The sequence below is a fragment of the Equus quagga genome, chromosome 11 (genome assembly GCF_021613505.1).
Source record: "Equus quagga isolate Etosha38 chromosome 11, UCLA_HA_Equagga_1.0, whole genome shotgun sequence".
NCBI lineage: Eukaryota > Metazoa > Chordata > Mammalia > Perissodactyla > Equidae > Equus > Equus quagga.
The window spans coordinates 28628321-28646884 of record NC_060277.1 but is presented as its reverse complement, the minus strand read 5'-3'; the positions used below and the strand labels follow the sequence as shown (position 1 = coordinate 28646884).

At 34.9% G+C, this 18564-nt stretch overlaps 1 protein-coding gene across 3 annotated transcripts in view; it reads right to left on the bottom strand.

Annotated features, from left to right (window-relative positions):
* Window positions 1–3106: 3106 nt before the first annotated feature.
* The window catches only part of HACE1 (HECT domain and ankyrin repeat containing E3 ubiquitin protein ligase 1), a 103911-nt gene continuing 88453 nt past the window's right edge, over window positions 3107–18564 (bottom strand). For 2 of the 3 annotated variants that reach the window (XM_046676546.1, XM_046676547.1), the window contains 5 exons: window positions 18209–18340; window positions 12350–12448; window positions 11998–12068; window positions 5161–5274; window positions 3107–4622 (listed from right to left, as the gene is read on the bottom strand). In XM_046676546.1, coding sequence (XP_046532502.1) covers window positions 4520–4622; window positions 5161–5274; window positions 11998–12068; window positions 12350–12448; window positions 18209–18340 — 519 coding nt within the window. In that variant the 3' untranslated portion in view covers window positions 3107–4519. Of the gene's footprint in view, window positions 4623–5160; window positions 5275–11453; window positions 11490–11997; window positions 12069–12349; window positions 12449–18208; window positions 18341–18564 lie in introns of those variants that run through there. The other variant, XM_046676548.1, reaches the window with a different exon arrangement.

Genomic DNA, 18564 nt, shown 5'->3' with positions numbered 1-18564 from the left:
ATTTGAAGATGAGTTTCCTTCCCTATTCTTGGGAAGAAGACCGGAAGCAAGCAATTACTCAAACAAATGTACCTTGGTCACACCTTTGTGATTCTCTTTTTAGCACTTTCACACTCGGGTGGGGCACACAGCCCCAGTTGTGCTGGTAGAACAATCCCATCTGGTCTGACCTACCAAAGAGTTCAGTGTTCCAACAGCCCATTCTCGAGCCTTCAAACAGTAATTCCACAACCACGGAGCAACTGACGGCCATTTCAACAAATAGCCCAGTAAACATTACCACTCCTCGACTATAACTGGTGTTGAAAAAGATCACCTGTTATTTACAAAAGCAAAAATATCAGAAATCTAAGGGCTAAAAACTTTAGAGACATGGTCAAGTAAATTATGATACACCCACACAATAGAATATTACGCCACCATTTAAAAAATGTTTACAAGTAAGTTGTGATGACATGTGAAATGTTTAAAATACAATGCTGAATAAATAAAAAAAGATACTAAATGCTATGTTTTTTATGAACTCAACCACGGAATAAATGCATTGAGAAAGACTAGAAGAAAATACAACTTGTTGAGTAGTAGAACTATAATTTATTATTTTTTCCAAGTTGGTACATGAATCCATGCTTTCCAGATTTCCCCACTTCAAGAAAGTACCACTTTTGTTATTAAAAAAAAGGGAAAACTGGGCTGGCCTCAATGGCCTGGTGGTAAAAGTTCAGCATGCTCTTCCAGGGCCTGGGTTCAGTTCCTGGTTGTGGAACCATACTACTCATCTGTCGGTGGCCGTGCTGTGGCACTGGCTCACATGAAAAAAAAAAAGAGGAAGGTCAGCAACAGATGTTAGCTTGTTAGCTCAGGGTCCATCTTCCCCAGCAAAAAAAAAAAAGAAAAGAAAAATTGAGGAGAAAAGTGTGAATTCAAATAAAACTCTTTAATCAGTAGAATTTTAGAGAGCTATAAATAGAGCTAGTTATTAGCAATGTGGAAATAGAGCTTTGTAGACAAAGAAGCATTCCTTTCTTTGATTTTGTTTGCAAAAGAGTTTAATTAGAAGACATTTTAAATTAACCACATTATAAAATAAGTTATGTGATTATGAAAATATTGCTTATGGCTACTGCTATGGCATTTTATAGATCTAATAAAACCTACTACTGATACTTGCTTCTCTTAATTAAAGATACTGGATGTTTCTTTTAATGTATGTATGATATAGAAAATAACACAGGCATGTGATTTAGACAAACAGGAAAAAAAAGCTATATAATGAAAAAGTCTTCATCCCATCTTACAACTTTCCTAGATGTAGCAACTGTCTCCAGCCCAGAAACTTGTCTTGCATATAAGCCCAGGAATATTGTATTTCCACCTTAACCACTCTTCTATATTACCTTATTTTATTGAACATACCTTAGAAACATTTACATACGAGTATGCACAAATCCATTTCATTCTTTGTAAATACTAATTACTATTCTATTGTATGGATGTAATACAATTTATTAGTAACTCCTTACTGAGAGACATTTAAATTATTTCCCGTTTTTCTCTATAACAAACAAAGCTTCAGTGAACAATCCTATACAAATATGTTTACGTACACGAACAAGTATATCCATAAGATAAATTCACAGAATTGATGAGTCAGAGTATGGGTCCATTTTAAAAATCCGATATTGCCAAATTGCCATCCAAAGAACCGGTACCAGTTTACACTCCGGGTAACATTTCTGGTCAACATAGATTCTTTAAAGCAAACTCCAATGCTGCCAATGGCCCAGAAAGTGACATAAATGAGTGAAGCAGGCTGGGGTAAGAAAACGGCAAACCAGGAGCACATTCAGTCTTTGAAAGAAGTGGCTTCCACTCAACTCCAGCCTACTAATAATGCCTTCCTAGGAATCTATGCTCAATGTTGTTAGATTGTCTGATTTCGCAAAAGCTAAACATCTGGACTTCTGCATGAAATCTCCAGACTTTTTTTAATGTTGACAACTCATCAAAATTTTAGAATTGGCATGACAAACAAAACACATGTGTGAGTGGGAATCATCTCTTGGGCCTCCAACTCGTGACCTACGCTTTAAAGCTTTCATTTCCCCCCATGACATCCAACAACGATCCTCGTGGCAGTAGGATGTGTTCAGCATATTGTTTTAAAGCTGGGATTTCCTTAGACTATATCACATTTTGCTTTTGGATAAAGTAGATGGATTTTATTAACTACATGGTCACTATCCCCTCAAATTATTTGAATAACTTAATCTACTTCTTGCCCAGATGTTTTCATTAATCGGTTTCCTAAAACATGCTCCCTTGCCTTATATTTTTATTCCTTTAGAATGCTATGTTTCTCTCTTTTCTTTCATATATGGATTTCCCACGTTTTAAGAGTTGAGTTCCTTTCCTATTAGTGCAATCTTCTTTTACCCAAAGAAGAAAATCTTTAATCATTTTTCTATATTCCCATGCATTCAACATGTCCATCTACTTACAAAAGAAATTGTGGGAAGAGAATAAATTAAAAAGACTTTCTTCCTCTAGTTTAAATAGATTTCTGTTTTTGTTGTTTTTGGTGAGGAAGATTAGCCCTGAGCTAAACATCTGTGCCAGTCTTCCTCTGCTTTGTATGTGGGATGCCTCCACACATGGCTGATGAGTGGAGTAGGTCTGTGCCCAGGATCCGAACTCGCAAACCCAAGCCACTGAAGCAGAGTGCATGGAACTTTAACCACTCGGCCATGGGGCCGGCCCCTTAAATAGTATTTTTAATCTGTATAAAATCTCTTTATACTAACTACATTCTTATAGTTAAAAAAATTAAGACAATATAAAAGAATAAACCCTGAAACTGCTAGATCTATATCAAAAAATATTCAAATTCATGGATAAAATACCATGAGACTTCTAATGTCTTATCTCTTCTACATAAATACTTGCAAAATGACCAATCTGACAAAGCCAATGTACCATACAATTATAAACAGAAATAAATCTTGTAAACATTAAATTTAGAAGCAATGTAATATTAAAGTCAGTTACCTATTTGAAAACTCAGAAGGCAATGATCTCTTCTACAAATAAATTTTGAAAATAAAAATTGGAAAATTAGCTTCATTTATTGTAAATAAAGCATCTGAATCATAATTTCAGAGCTAACAGTAATTTGTAAAAAATTCTTAGTTTATAATGTAATCTGTTGAGATATTTTATTAATATCAAAAAAAAACCACACAATAACAAAAGAGGACCAAAAAACACGTACGAAAGAAGTTTTACAACTTAGCAAAGCTTTCAATGTATGTCTATATACATATATATGTATTTATACTGACATATACATTATCTGTTATTTGTCAGTGATAAATACACTGCTGCTCATATGAGAAAATCTGTACATAAAAGCCATTCCACCAACAATGATGCCATTGGATAGTCTATTTTCAGTTCCTAGAGGCAAGGTTCCAAACATTACAAATTCCTCTGTCAGTATTTCTGAATATGTGAGTGTTCTGACTTCTCCTTAAAAGGTATGCTGTAACTACTCAAGTGTCTCTTTTCAAAAGAAAACTGACTAGACCACCCTAAAATTTAAAAACTCAGTGCTGTGTATTAGGCATATATCACTTGAACTCAACATTTTAATTACAAAAAGCAAATTTAAGAAACAAAAGTGTACAGATTTAAATTGTAATCTGCACATCGGATTACTTCTTCAAATGTGTCATCAGAGCTCACACAAAAGTAATGAAAAGAAATACGGTAAAATATCACATTTTAATTTTACCTAAAATATAAATTAAATAAGGCAGAAGAAAAACTTTGAGACTACAATATATGTGGAAAATTGACCACTGAAAGACACAAAGAATTCATACAATATAGTATAAGCTTTACTATACAAATTAGATGTCATTTCATAGGTGTTAGTCACATCAGTCTAAACTTTGTTATATATTAAAATATTAAAAAGCTAAAAAACATCATTGCAATATAGATTCAATATGGGAAAATACATATTTGTGGCTTTATACACAATCGAAATTAATCCATTCTATACAATAGTTTTCCAAAATATAAACAGCACTTTACATGCAATAGAACATACCAGCTGGATGTCCTAATATAATTTAATATATAGGAAAATAAAGAGAAAACACCCTTTTAACAAGACAGTTACATAGCAGAGGTGGAATGTACATTAAGATTGTGGTTTAACACAATCTTGGATAAGATTAAAGAAATATGAAAAAAGAACAGTTTCTACTACTTTCAATGAGCATTTTTTAAAATAAAGACTATTGTGATTTTATATTTCTAATTGTATTACAAACTGAGCAAACATAAAAGGAAAAAGAGAGGAGGGGAAAAAGAAAACCTGATCCTCTCTGAATTTTAAACATCAGCCCTGCCTATGGGCTGCATTCGGGCTGCTTTTCTGCTGACAGTTTCCTAGATTACTTCTGCCACTCTGAATTGCGCATCAGTAGTCAGATGAGTTTTCCAGACTTCATTACGCCATTGTGTAACCATAGCTGCCACAATGTAGTGCCACAAGAAGTCTGTCTTTGAGTATTTCTTTACTTGGGTATTCAGGTAACTTGAGCATGTTGATGCTTTCAAAGAAAAATATACCACAATTAAATAGGACACCTATGAAATTTCTGACTGTTTGTCTAGCAGTGAAACACCACTCAAAATTAACATGAAACCACCCTCTCAAATTTGCATTCAAATTGGAAAACCCTAAAGTAGTATTTAAAAAGAAAAAAACTGCTGCATTGCAGTTTCCTTTAGCATGCAAATGTAGTGGAAGAAAATAAGTTCCTTTCAGCCTAAAATAAATAAGCATTAGAGCAATTTGAGTTTGAAGTGATGGTATAACTCAGTGATACTTATGACACCGTAACTTTAGTGATACTTGAACTATATTCAATTAAATTATAGGTAGTTTCCCCAAACATTTTCCCCACCAAAAAAGGCGGCGGTAAGGAACTATGCAGCTACTTATTTATCAGTGACTCCAAAATGGTGAATAGAGATCACACTGTTGAGGTTTTCCTCTCAATGCAGCAGTACATTAGTTAGACCTATGATCATTCAACATTAATTAAAACAATTTACGATGCATGCAAATGAGCCAATTTCACATACCATGTGCTTGAGGTTGGTAGGAGATTTGGAGTATATGGCACAGCAGCAATTGTGAAGTTTTGCAATCCACTTCCACCCATGATATTAGCAAATCCACCGTGTGGGACCCTGGAGCTAAGAGTTCATATCTTAATAAGTTATAATTATTACAGGAAAATCTTGGTGATAAATGTATTTCAAATTCTACATTAGGTTAAGAATATATTCAACTCTAGGACACTGACAAGATAACGTTTTTGAATCCGCAAATCTCCAACTCATTACTAAAAGCTGTTTTCTGGCCAGTCAGGAGGCTTCCATGGAGACACTCCCCCACCGCGTTTCTATAAGCCACACCACGCTGTGAATTGGCCACAGCACAGACCCTACTATTGCATTTAGCACACTGCATGTACATCTATTTTCTTTCTTGTATCCCCCTACTAAACTGGAAATGATCTGAGGGCCCAAATAGGTCATATTTGTATCTGTATCCTTGGGGTTATTAGCAAAATGGCATCTAGGAGACATTCATTAAATATTTGCTGAGTAAATGAATGTTTGCCTGATTAACTCAAGCAACAGAAGCTCTCACACATAATCCAAATGATTTCCCTGTTTGTGAGAAATATCTAGGGCCATCCAAAGGGTTTTTGTTTTTTACTTTTCACAGTGGGAAAACTAGAAAATTCTTCACATTTCTCTTTCCAGGGATTCAGAATATCAGATCTATTTTTTTTTTAATGTCACCTAACATTATGAGTTCACAGGAAGGCTAACACTTAATGCATAAACACTACTAGAAAATTTAATCTTGGGTACACGGCTGTAGACGATATAATTACAACTTCCTAAATTCAAATGTTTCCTTTGAAAGAAAATTATTACTTCAAATTAGCCTTTGTATGTATCATGATTAAACATACTGATTGAAAAAACTTCGCTGTTTTTTTTTTTTTTTTAAAGATTGGCACCTGGGCTAACAACGGTTGCCAATCTTCCTTTTTTTTTTTTTCTGCTTTATTTCCCAAATCCCTTTCCCCGGTTACATAGTTGTATATCTTAGTTGCAGGTCCTTCTAGTTGTGGGATGTGGGACGCCGCCTCAACGTGGCCTGACAAGCGGTGCCATGTCCGCGCCCAGGATCTGAACCCTGGGCCGCCGCAGCGGAGCGCGCAAACTTAACCACTCGGCCACGGAGCCAGCCCCAAAACTTCGCTGTTTTTAAAATGAGATCTGTAGTGCTTTTTACACTAAATTAGAATGACTTACATAAATTAGAATGACAAAGAAACATTTAATGCATAGGTATTATATGCATACTCAAAGGCAGAAATCTGACTAGTATTAAAAATGTTTTCTAACATATGATTCACAGTACAAAGCATAATTCAGTTCATTAAAAAAACTGTTGAACCCCGAATATCCAAAACAATCTTGAAAATGAAGAACAAAGACAGAGGTCTCATAGTTCCTGATTTCAAAATTTAAGCTACAAAGCTACAGCAACAAAACAGTGTGGCACTGACATAAGGACAGACATATAGACCAGTGAAATAGAACAGAGAACCCAAAAATAAACCCTCACATATACGGCCAAAGGATTTTCAACAGGACTGCTAAAAACATTCAACAGGAAAGGACCATCTTTTCAACAAATTGTCTTAGGAAAACTGGATATCCACTACAAAAAAATTAAGTTGGACTCTTACCTAACACAATATATAAAAATTAACTCAAAATAAATCAAAGACCTAAATGTAAGAGCTAAAACTATAAAATTCCTAAAACAGGAAGTAAATTCTGATATGTGCTACAATATGGACATACCTTGAGGACGTTATGTTAAATGAAATAAGGCAGTCACAAAAAGACAAATTATGTGTAGTTCCACTTATATGAGGTACTCAGAATAGTTAAATTCAGAGAGACAGAAAATAGAATGGTGGTTGCCAAGAGCTGGGAGGAGAACAAATGGGGAGTCAGCGTTTACTGGGTACAGTTTCAGCTCAGGAGGAGAAAGTTTGGGAGAGAAATGGTGGTGACAGTGGCACAACAAAGTCAATGTACTTAATGTCACAGAACTGCGTAGTTAAAATGTTAAATTTTAAGTTATGTATTTTTTACCACATACACTAAAAAAAGAACATGAAAAAAATGGACCAGAATTTTCTATTTGAAATCACTGATGATACATATACATTCACAGGGAAAAATAATTAACAATTCAATATAGATGAATACCTAAAAAGAGCAGTTTTCTTTTCTAGCGGGAAAGCAGTTTAGTTGCTGTTAAATGCTTTATTGACGAAATGCCTGAGTTTACCTTAGAAATCCAAGTGAATATTAAAAGTATGCTTGAATCTTGCTAATAAAACACTAATGCCTGAACAATTCCCACTTAGGGCAAGAGACTATCTAAAGAAGACCTGGATATGTCTGTAACCTGAAAATAAAATTCAGCATTAGCTAACCTATGTAGATTAATCTATGCCTAAAAAATTAACAACAGCAACAAAAATGAAAAAGGATAAAAAGCCAAGTTGTTCTTAATTTCCCATAGAGACAGAATTTTGAAATAAATATACTACTTTATCAGGACAAGATGAGAAAATAAGCCTTGACACTGATTCTTACACAAATTATAGCACAATATTTCAACAGCAGGATGATCAATCTAATGTCTTTCATATAACTAAATTTTGAAACATCAGCTTAAAAAATCAGAAGATCTCCTTTTTTTTTTTTTTTGAGGAAGATTAGCCCTGAGCTAACTGGTGCCAATCCTCCTCTTTTTGCTGAGGAAGACTGGCCCTGAGCTAACATCCGTGCCCATCTTCCTCTACTTTTTTTAATATGTGGGACACCTACCACAGCATGGCCTGCCAAGCGGTGCCATGTCCACACCCGGGATTCAAACCAGTGAACCCCAGGCCACTGAAGCGGAACGTGCACACTTAACCACTGCGCCACCGGGCCGGCCCCCAAGATCTCCCAATTTTTAACATCTAAATTGAAATTATTCTGTAAGGTGATATTCACAAACCATCCTTGAAACCTCAATTCTCTTCTAAACTACAGCCAAATATGACCGGGCCCCATACTTGAATAATCAGTGGATCTTATGCTAAGATCACGGCTCATCAAGCTTAAGCATATGTGAGAAAAATAAATGAAATAGTCTTTGGTTGAATATCATGACAGCTGGATTATACAATGTAAAATTACCGTTAATAAAAATGATATGATTCTATTTTATACACAAAGAAATCATCAAGTCTGATTTTCATTACTCCTAAAGGGTAATGAAACCAAAGAGTAAGACATTTAAGACAGTCTTATAGACCAACAAAATATTGTCATTACTATAAAAGTTACTTTCTGTACTGATTCTTGGTTCTACACTTGGAACACACTTGAATTTTCAGTAAGGTTGCACTAAATTATACTCTGGACATGGATTAAGACATGTTTAGTATGCAAATATAAACAAATAGACAATCAGAATTTTCCAAAAAGTGTTAAAAGGAAAAAAATACACACTTTAGGTTTAGAATGGCAAATGCAATACCTATACTAACGACTACGGGTCTAATAAAAAGGAAAGTTAAGGTTTTAGAGAACGTATGACTTAGTTTGAATTCATAACAAGGACTCTACATAGACTAAGTGTTGACAGGTGGCTCCTTCAAGCTGAAGGTGAAGCTTAGCTCTGTGCTGTCTCCCCTTGGCATCGAATCTTCACCCACATCCTTCACCTCAGTTTAAATGGATTCACGCGCTACACTTCATGACCAGTTAAACAATAAACAGCGTAGCTCTTTTCAGCACTGCTAACAAAGACTATACTACCGACACAGGAGGGGTACTCTGCATTGCTAATTCAAGTATTTTTTTATTCTGCAAGAGCAAGTAATTTAATAGACATTTTTAGTACCAAAAAACTTGAATGATTGTTTTCTGCATTTAAAACTCACACTGACCAAATCACGGGGGAAAATCTAATTCATGAAATGGTGTTTAGATATAAACCATTTAGAAAAATAATAAAAGAGTGCTACCTCACAACATAAGCCAAAATAAAGTCCAAATGGCTTAAAAATTGGAATGTAAAAACAGAAATCATAAAAAAGTTACAGAAAAAAATGTTGACAAACATATATATATAAAATCTTGGCAGCAGGGAAGGATTTATAAAAACCATAAAGAAAAGTATTGATAACTGACTTGCAACGTAACTTAAAACTTTCATTTTATAATTTTTTTTTTTTGAGGAAGATTAGCCCTGAGCTAACATCTGCCACCAATCCTCCTCTTTTTGCTGAGGAAGACTGGCCCTGAGCTAATACCCATGCCCATCTTCCTCTACTTTATACGGGGGACACCTACCACAGCATGGCTTGATAAGTGGTACGTAGGTCTGCACCCAGGATCCGACCCAGTGAACCCCCAGGCACCAAAGCACAGCACACAAACTTAACTGCTGTGCCACTGGGCTGGCCCCCATTTTATAAACTAAATTTGTAACTTAAATTACATGAAACTTGTATATTTAACTTAATAAAGTTAAAAGGCAAACAGACTGGACAAATATTTATAAAGTTGATGTCCCTAATACATAAAGAACACTTAAAAATTGAATTTTTTTAATGACAGGATAATGCACAAAAAATAAAGACAGGCAATTCACATGACACAAAATAATTACATAAATAAGAAATTATATGAAAATAAAAATGATTACATCCTGTATTGACTGAATAAGGGAAAGGCCTTCTTCTCATTCCCTGCTGATGTGAATACTGAGAACCTTCTGGAGGGTAAATGAACAGCACGTATCACAGGTGCAGAAATTTATATACTTCTGTATCCAAAAACTTCCCTTCTAAGAATTTATCCTACATAAATAATCAAAGTGGCCCACAGGTATATAAGCACAAGAATTCCTTATTTGTTCAACACTACTCATAAACAGGAAAATTTAACAATAAAGGACAATATGAATTAATGGAGGTCCATAAATTGAAGAGCAAGCAGCCATTAAAACTATCAGATCTACAAATGGAACAATTTTTAATGATATATTGATAAATTCAAGTTATAGAACAGAAACAAGGTTTTTAAAAAGTAAAAATTTATGTATGTGGGAAAAATTCTGGAAGAATAACCAAAATGTTAACAGCAATTATCTTCAGAGACTGAGCTCAGAGGTGATTTCTCTTTTTTAATTTGAATTGTCTAACTTTCTTACATAGAAATTATAATTTTTGTTTAATTCTCTTTATTAAATTACTCAAATCTCTTGGTATTTCTTGGCACTATGAAGCCTAAAAAAACAAAACAAAACCAACAACAAGGTTTTCTTTCATATCTTTAGTCTACAATCTGTGTATATCCATGCTTTATTTATGCTTTAAAATTAGATGTATAGCGTGACTCCAACTATTTTTCTAGTTATATAGTTAAAAGATTAAAAAAATAAAGCAAAATGTTAATAGTCTTATTTCTGATAATGGAATTAGTCAAAAGGATTTTCACTTTCTTCTCTTCTATCTATATCTTCCATTTTCCAAATTTTCTATAATGGTCATGAACTACTTTTAAAATAAGAAAACAGTTGACTTGAAATTACACATATATATTTCATACAGATATACACTCACAATTATGTTTTTAAAATAGGCAAGAAAGGGGCCAGCCCAGTGTCACAGAGGTTAAGTTCGCACGTTCCACTTCTTGGCGGCCTGGGGTTTGCTGGTTTGGATGCTGGGTGCAGACATGGCACTGCCTGGCAAAAGCCATGCTGTGGTAGGCATCCCACGTATAAAGTACAGGAAGATGTGTATGGATGTTATCTCAGGGCCAGTCTTCCTCAGCAAAAAGAGAAGGATTGGCAGTAGTTAGCTCAGGGCTAATCTTCCTCAAAAAAAAAAAAAATTTTTTTTAAATAAAAAAATAAAATAGGCAAGAAAAATTAAGAAAAATAATTGCATCAAATTGTTTATAGTGGTTATTGCTGGTAGACGGTGGTTTTCCTTATTTCTTCTAATTTTCTGAGTATCCTAACTTTCCTAGAACTATGCACATTTATAACAGAAAAACTGAACTATATTTTTATAAAAAGAAGGATGCAGATGAAATTCTAAGTTATCAAGAATGAAGATCAGGGGGCCGGCCCAGTGGTGTAGTGATTAAGCTTGCGCACTCGACTTTGGTGGCCTGGGGTTTGTGGGTTTGGATCCCCAGGCATGCATCTACACACTGCTCATCAAGCCACACTGTGGCAACGTCCCACATACAAAATAGAGGAAAATTGGCAGAGATGTTAGCTCACGGACAATCTTCCTCAGCTGCATAAAAAAACAAAAAAGAATGAAGATCAAACTCTTTCTTTACATCTTTCAGATATATAAATTAAGAGGTTTAAATCATCTAGTTTTCTAATATCTATAATATTTAATTGGTTCCAAAACTGGACTTTTCAAAGAAGTATGGTATCACAAATTATTTTTTAGGCCATTAATCTCGAGACTTTAAAAGTTTGATAACAACTGGAGAAAAACTGAATAAAAGGATTAGCAAATTATGAAATACAATACCTATGCTAATAGTTATGACTGGAACAATCTGTTTTTTAGCAAACAACATTTATTTTTTAACATTAAACAAACATAACTGAGCATACTGTATGTGTTTTATCTTTAATGCCTGAATAAATCTCTGTTTAATACCTTAAAAAGTGGAAAGGGAGGAAGAAACTGACAATTCAGAGTAATAATTCACTTGGTTGTTTATCTCTAAGCCAATAGAAAAGGAATACATTAAATTCTTTCCATATTATTGTAAAAAACTTCTTACCTGCCAGTAACAAACTGCAGGAGAAGAACTCGCTCCTCTGGAGTAATGTCTTCCACCACTTCCCAGAACCACTAACAACAACAACAACAAACTCAGCTCGTGTTTCAGGGCAAGTGCAGACTGCCTAACACCACCGAAATATGCAACATTCATAAAGCATATTCTATTCTATGAGACTCATTTATCAAAAATGACTTTATAAAAAGTTTTCATAGGCAATATTCCCAAGAGAAGAATTCAGAGAAAAACTTGACTCTGTTAATTAATGTAGGTTTCCATCCAATAGTGCTGAAAAGCTTACAAAATTAAATGGCAAAACTTAACTTCGTTCTAAGCTCTAGAGAGATTGTACCTGAATAACCGGATCTTCTCTTTCATAGCCACTGGTGTATTCTGTATTTTTCATCCAATCACTCACGTCAATTTCTGGCATGCCAGAAAGCAGCAGCTCCTTTGGGGAAGAAGAAAAGTATTTCATTAATCTTCTCAGGGGAAAAGAAGCTATTACATTTAAATAGTAAATTTGCCTTAATTAGAAACTAATCCCATATAAAACTGATTTATTTTTGCCACAGTTTCGGCATGTCATCAATAACAAGCATGACATGGGAAAGAACACTTGACACTGATAAGCTCCAACAGTGTGAGATGTGGAGATGTGTCCACGTTGATATAATTTAATTAAAACATAAGAAGAGACAATAGTTTACGTTTATATATAAACACATATGCAACAACAGTTCAGATGCACCAACAATTTTATGAACATTATCTTTGGTTTATGTTTATTCATTATTTTACAAATTTGTTAAATCCTATAGAGACCGACTTTCAACATGAAAGTGACAAAAAAGACCTGAATAAAGCCTGAGTTGAGCAAAGAAAAAGATCATCAAGAAACCCTATCACTAGGAAAAAGGAGGTAATACAATAAAAATAGCTATTATTTTTTTAAAAAACAGATTCAGGCCTCTATTCTGGAGTAATTCATATCCTTTAAAGTCAAGTTTCCCCAAGATGAGAAAAAAATGCAATTTTCCTAATTACTTTTGGTAGCCACCTTTTTGCCAGGAAGAACATCAAACAAAGTATTAACCAAATAACTAAAAATGAAATTAAGAATGGTAAAATTTCCCATTATGTCTTCCAAAATAAAAGAAAACATGAAAAGAGCTTGTCCACATCTCTGAATCAGTCCATATCTCACAGTCGGATGTGTTTACACACTCAGGTAAGGCACTGACTAGCCTACTCTTAACCCTGACGGGCCAGAAGGCAGGGTTTGCTATTACCGAGACATAGATACAATGTGGCTCAAAAACCACAACTCCTGCAGCAACTACTCATAACATACATCTGACTGGTACCGACTGTGCTCTAAAGAAGGTTAACGATGGTTAACATAAGGTGATGTCTGAGAAGTCTTGGGGGTTTCTAATATCTACTCAAGGAGTCTGCAAGGTTCTCCCTTTTCCAACTTATCTGAGGCTGGATTTTCTCCATATAGTTCAGCCAAACATGTCACAATAGATTATATGCAGAAGCTGACGTGAGAACCCAGTTGTTTTCTATTAAGTCAGACATCAAAGAAACGTGCAGAAATGTAAAACAATGCCACTCTTCCCACTATTTTTGTTTTATTCTGGAAAATGAAGTTTTCATCTTTAAAATGTTATTTACATTAATATGTAATGGATTGTTATTTTTATAAGAATAAAATATTTTACACATCTGTTTTAACTTCAAATACAGTAACTATCAATTATTATAACCCACATAAACAAAAACTCTTGTTGAAAGGGGATCCTAAGACCACAAAGTTTGAGAGCTTCTAGTCTAGGGTACGTTTTAGCCCTCTCCTTGCCATAGTATTATAAGATACTTTTCCTGGATGAAGACGTTCTGGTTAATGTCCATTTATCACCCCCGAACACCCTCTCCACCTTTTTTCGCACTGCCCTGTGCCCCAGGAGGCCACTCCGTACAGACTGGCTCTCTTGCCCGTCGGCTTCAGGTTGGGTTCCGTCACTGAGAAACAGGCAGGAGTCTGGAGGTGAGGGTATTTTCTGCTCCCTCCTGCTTCAGCCCATCTTTGCAGTAGCTATGTCTCCACAATAACTCCTCCACCTGCCTCTTCAATTCCAGGAGTGACAAAGGCTTTCCACCGGAGCTAGTCTCTGGATGCCTCATCACATCCTGTTTATTCTTAACACTGCCCACACCTCTGTAATAGGCCCTTGGTTCAAGTTTCATTATTTGAATTAGCAGGAGAAATTCTGTTCCCTAGCAGGACCCTGATACACATCTGCCAAAAGGGGTGGGGATGAATTTTATACTTTTCTTACAATCCATGAGTTTAACCCTCTTCCCTTCTAGGCTGAAGATAAGCTTTTAATAATACTGAGTAGGCTTGCATTGTTAATAATTATGAATAAAAATGACTGTGACTTTATTCTCTCAAGAAATTTGAGGTATTTCATAAAATGTCACATTATTTGTTATGACTTCTAGTGAAGAGGATGAACGATCTTTATTAAACTGTTGAACACCTGGGCAAAAAACGTTATTAAACTGACTGAAAACAAGTAGATGAAATGGGAATTCCACAATGAAAAGTACATATAACACAAAGTCCCAATCAATAATTTCTTATTTTTTTAACATATGACAAAACTGAATTAACCTACTGGAACTGGGTATAACATATAACCGATTCTAACGTCAGAAACTGAATCATGCAAGTGTTCAGAGCCATCAGCTCACCTAGTATTCACATGGCTCAAAGTTTTAATATTCTGGTACCATCATGGATAAATTCATAAGCAGCACAATATGGAAGGACAGTCCCTCTGACACTGGGTAAGAACCTCTCCACTGTAATAGCATTGTATATGTATTAATGACAACAATGTTGTCACCCTTTTTGAACCTGATAATCATCTCTTGACTTGGAACTGCATTCTGTCCACAATGGACAAATACACCTCCGGTTAGGACAATGACGCTACTAGATACCTCCTTCTCACTAAACCTCTAGAATCTAACGTGTAGCCTTTAACTCAGATGCACATTTAGATGTTTGTGTCAACTTTTGAAAAAAGTTTCCTATCCCAGTGTAGCACAGCCCTTTCCTACGAAGGACATAAAGTCCCACGACAGGTTCTAAAACCAAGTCCCATTTATAACTCATGCCACTGAGAGGTGGTGTGGCAATGCTGAGGAAGAGAGACTGGGCTGTCTCTAACACACACTCGATGAACAGGAGCAAGTTCTGTACCTTCTTTGTTCTAGTTCTCCTCATTTGTGAAATGGGAATGGTACCGCTTACCTCAGAGTTCTGTTGTGAAGATTTTCAAAGTTAATACACATAAAGCGCCTGGCAAATACTAAGTGTTTAATCATCATCATCATCATCATCACTGCATAAATCAGAGCCACGTCTACAACACTGCTCTTCCTAAATAATGCCACCATCTCAATCAATCAGCTCAACATTGTAAAGCCAGAAGCTAAGACGGACTAGGAATCCTGACCTCACTTCCAATATAAGAACCACAACTGAAAACTTACCAGTAGCAGACCTAAACGTGAAAGATAAAGGAATAAAGTTTTTAGAGGAAAACATAGGGAAATATCTTCATGACCTTGGAATAAGAAACAGTTTCCTAAACAGAACACAAAAAGCTCCACTCATTAAAAAAAGAAAAGAAAAAACAAGTGAACTGAACTGTGTTAAACTAAAAACTTTTATTCACTAAAAGACACTGAAGTAAGAGAAGATATTCACAACACACATATCTACCAAGATTCCTATACAGAATATATAAAGAATCCTACAAATCAGTAAACAAAACCCAGAAAACACAGTGGAAAAATGAACAAGTTACTTGAACAAATCCTTCAAAAACAGAGTACATAAATGGCCAATAAACACATAAAAACACTCAACCTCACTAGCCATGAGGAAAATGCAAGTTAAAATCACAATGAAATAACACTACTGATCCACTAGAATGGTAACAAAGAAAAAGACAAAAAATATCAAATGCCGGTGAGGATGTGGAACACCCACAACTCTCATATCTATTAGCAGGAGTGTAAACTGACACACTCTTTGGAAAACTATTTGCTAGTACCTACTATAATGGAATATATGCACACCCTATATGCCAGCAATTCCACTCCAAGGTATATAATCTACAGCATGCATACAAATGTTCTCCCAGCAACATGTACTACAACATTTGTAGCAGCACTATTTCAAATAGCCTGAAACTGAAGTACCCACCCAATGTGTATCAAGAGCAGAAAAGAAAAGAAAAAGCAGATTGACAAATGAAATACTATACAGCAATGAAAATGAACAAATTACAACTGCATGCAACAATATGTATGATTCTCACAACAAAAAGTTGAGCTAAAGAAGTCAGATATATTCTAGGTGACTATTCTATTTATATAAAGTTCAAAAACAGGCAACCTAATCTATGATATTAGAAGTCAGGAGAGTGGTTACCCATAAGGCTGGACAGTGACTGGAAAAGGACATGAGAGGGACATCTGAGGTGCTAGGATTTCTGTTTCTTGATCTAGGTGCTGGTTTTATGGTATATTCAGTTTTTGAAAATTCATAAAGCTATACATTTACAGATGTATGTATTTTGCTCTATGTATATTGTAATTCAGTATCAGGAAATTATGAGGCAAAGTTTTTATAAGTTATTTCTGTTGTTATGTGTTTTTTACATGTAGGTCCAGAAAATAATGTAATTCTCTCTTTTGAAAAACTTCACAAGGCTATTTATTTATTTTTTAGTGAGGAAGATTGGTGCTGAGCTAAGATCTGTTGCCAATCTTCCTCTTTTTGCTTGAGGAAGATTAGCCCTGAGCTAACATCGGTGCCAATCTTCCTCTATTTTGTATGTGGGTCACCACCACAGCATGGCTTGACAAGTGGCGTAGGTCTGCACCTGTGATCCAAACCTGCAAACCCAGGTCACCAAACTGGAGTGTGCCAAACTTAACCACTACACCATGGGGCTAACCCCATGAACTTACTTCACAAGGCTAATTTAATCTAAGTGCAGTATAGGAAAAGTCAGATTTCAGTCACGTCTAATAATAGTCATAAGTACTCCTCCATTTTTAAATACTAAAAATAGTAACTTTTTTGGTTATCCAAAAACTAGATGAGTTTATGCTAAACAAAACCATTAATCCTAAACTTAAAAACACAACTGAAAAACCTCAATACTGTTATTTACTGAAACTAAGTCACAATGGACTTCAAAATTAATTAGCAAATTTTGTGCACTGTTATACTAAGATATACTATGAATAATAAGTTGAAAATACTGGTATATATGTAAAATTAAAGGTACACACTAGTGTACTTACTCATATATTAAAACGAAAGGCATAAACTAATTTCAAGAGAAAGAATAAAAATCAAGGGATACTTTTCCATTGACCTAAAATTTACTATTCCAAATTATGATTTTTTAAATAAGAAAGCAGCTACACTCTATTTAAAATATTGTGTTTTACTAAGGATTTAGACAACTCAAAGAGTTTGAAAATAATTTATTACTAAAAATAGAAGAGAAAAAGGAAACAGGAAAATGCAGACATAAATCGTACAAAATTAGAAATCCCATTAGATCATAGTTAAAGGTAGGTAAATTAAAGGAGCAAAACAAAACATTCATTACAGACTAGCCAAGAGTGGACTCCACGTTGGTTTAAAATAGAAAATTATAAAATTATATATATGATAAAATAAGAAGCTGGAGAAGATAACACAAATACAACAAGAAAAACCGTCTTAATCAATTCTTCTTTTTGGAAGCATAAGCAGTTAGTATCAGTATCCTTGACCTCATATGGCCAAAGAAGACACTCAGGAATCAGGTGAAGACTGCTTTTGGGAGGACTGGCCTTCAACATCTCCCATGCAGAATACTTTGGAAATACTTTGCATTTTTGTTTATCACTACCTCACTCCATTTCACATTAAGGAACTGCTAATCTGGTTATTAAGTTTAAGAGAAGCACAATCACAAACCTTATACAAATCTCTAAACACAAAATCAAACCATAGGCCTTATTATACATTATTCCATTCATCATAGTACTTCAAAATTATCTCTGAATTACATCAACTGGAATTTGTGTCCTGTGTAACAACAGAAGAACTGATGTTTTTCCTTACCAACTCGTATTCATCGAAGAGTTGTATGAGGGACGGCGGAATGAACATATGAAAGCCCTGTAAAAAAGCATTGATCTGAGGCTGGATGGCTCTTGTCATTCGAAGTTCAGTAACAAGCTGGACATACTCCGCCTAGGAAAATAAAAAAGCTTTTGTGATGATTTTGTTTTAATTTCACATATTTAAGATAATGTTGATACAATCATTTCTCATTTAATAGGTAAAAGTTTAGAATTAATTTAGCAACAATCATCATACATCTCAGCAAACAGGTAATCTACCATTCACTAAGCTAATGTTTAAGCCAATATCCTAGGAATCAATCACCCACGATTTCTCTCACACATCTCTCAGTG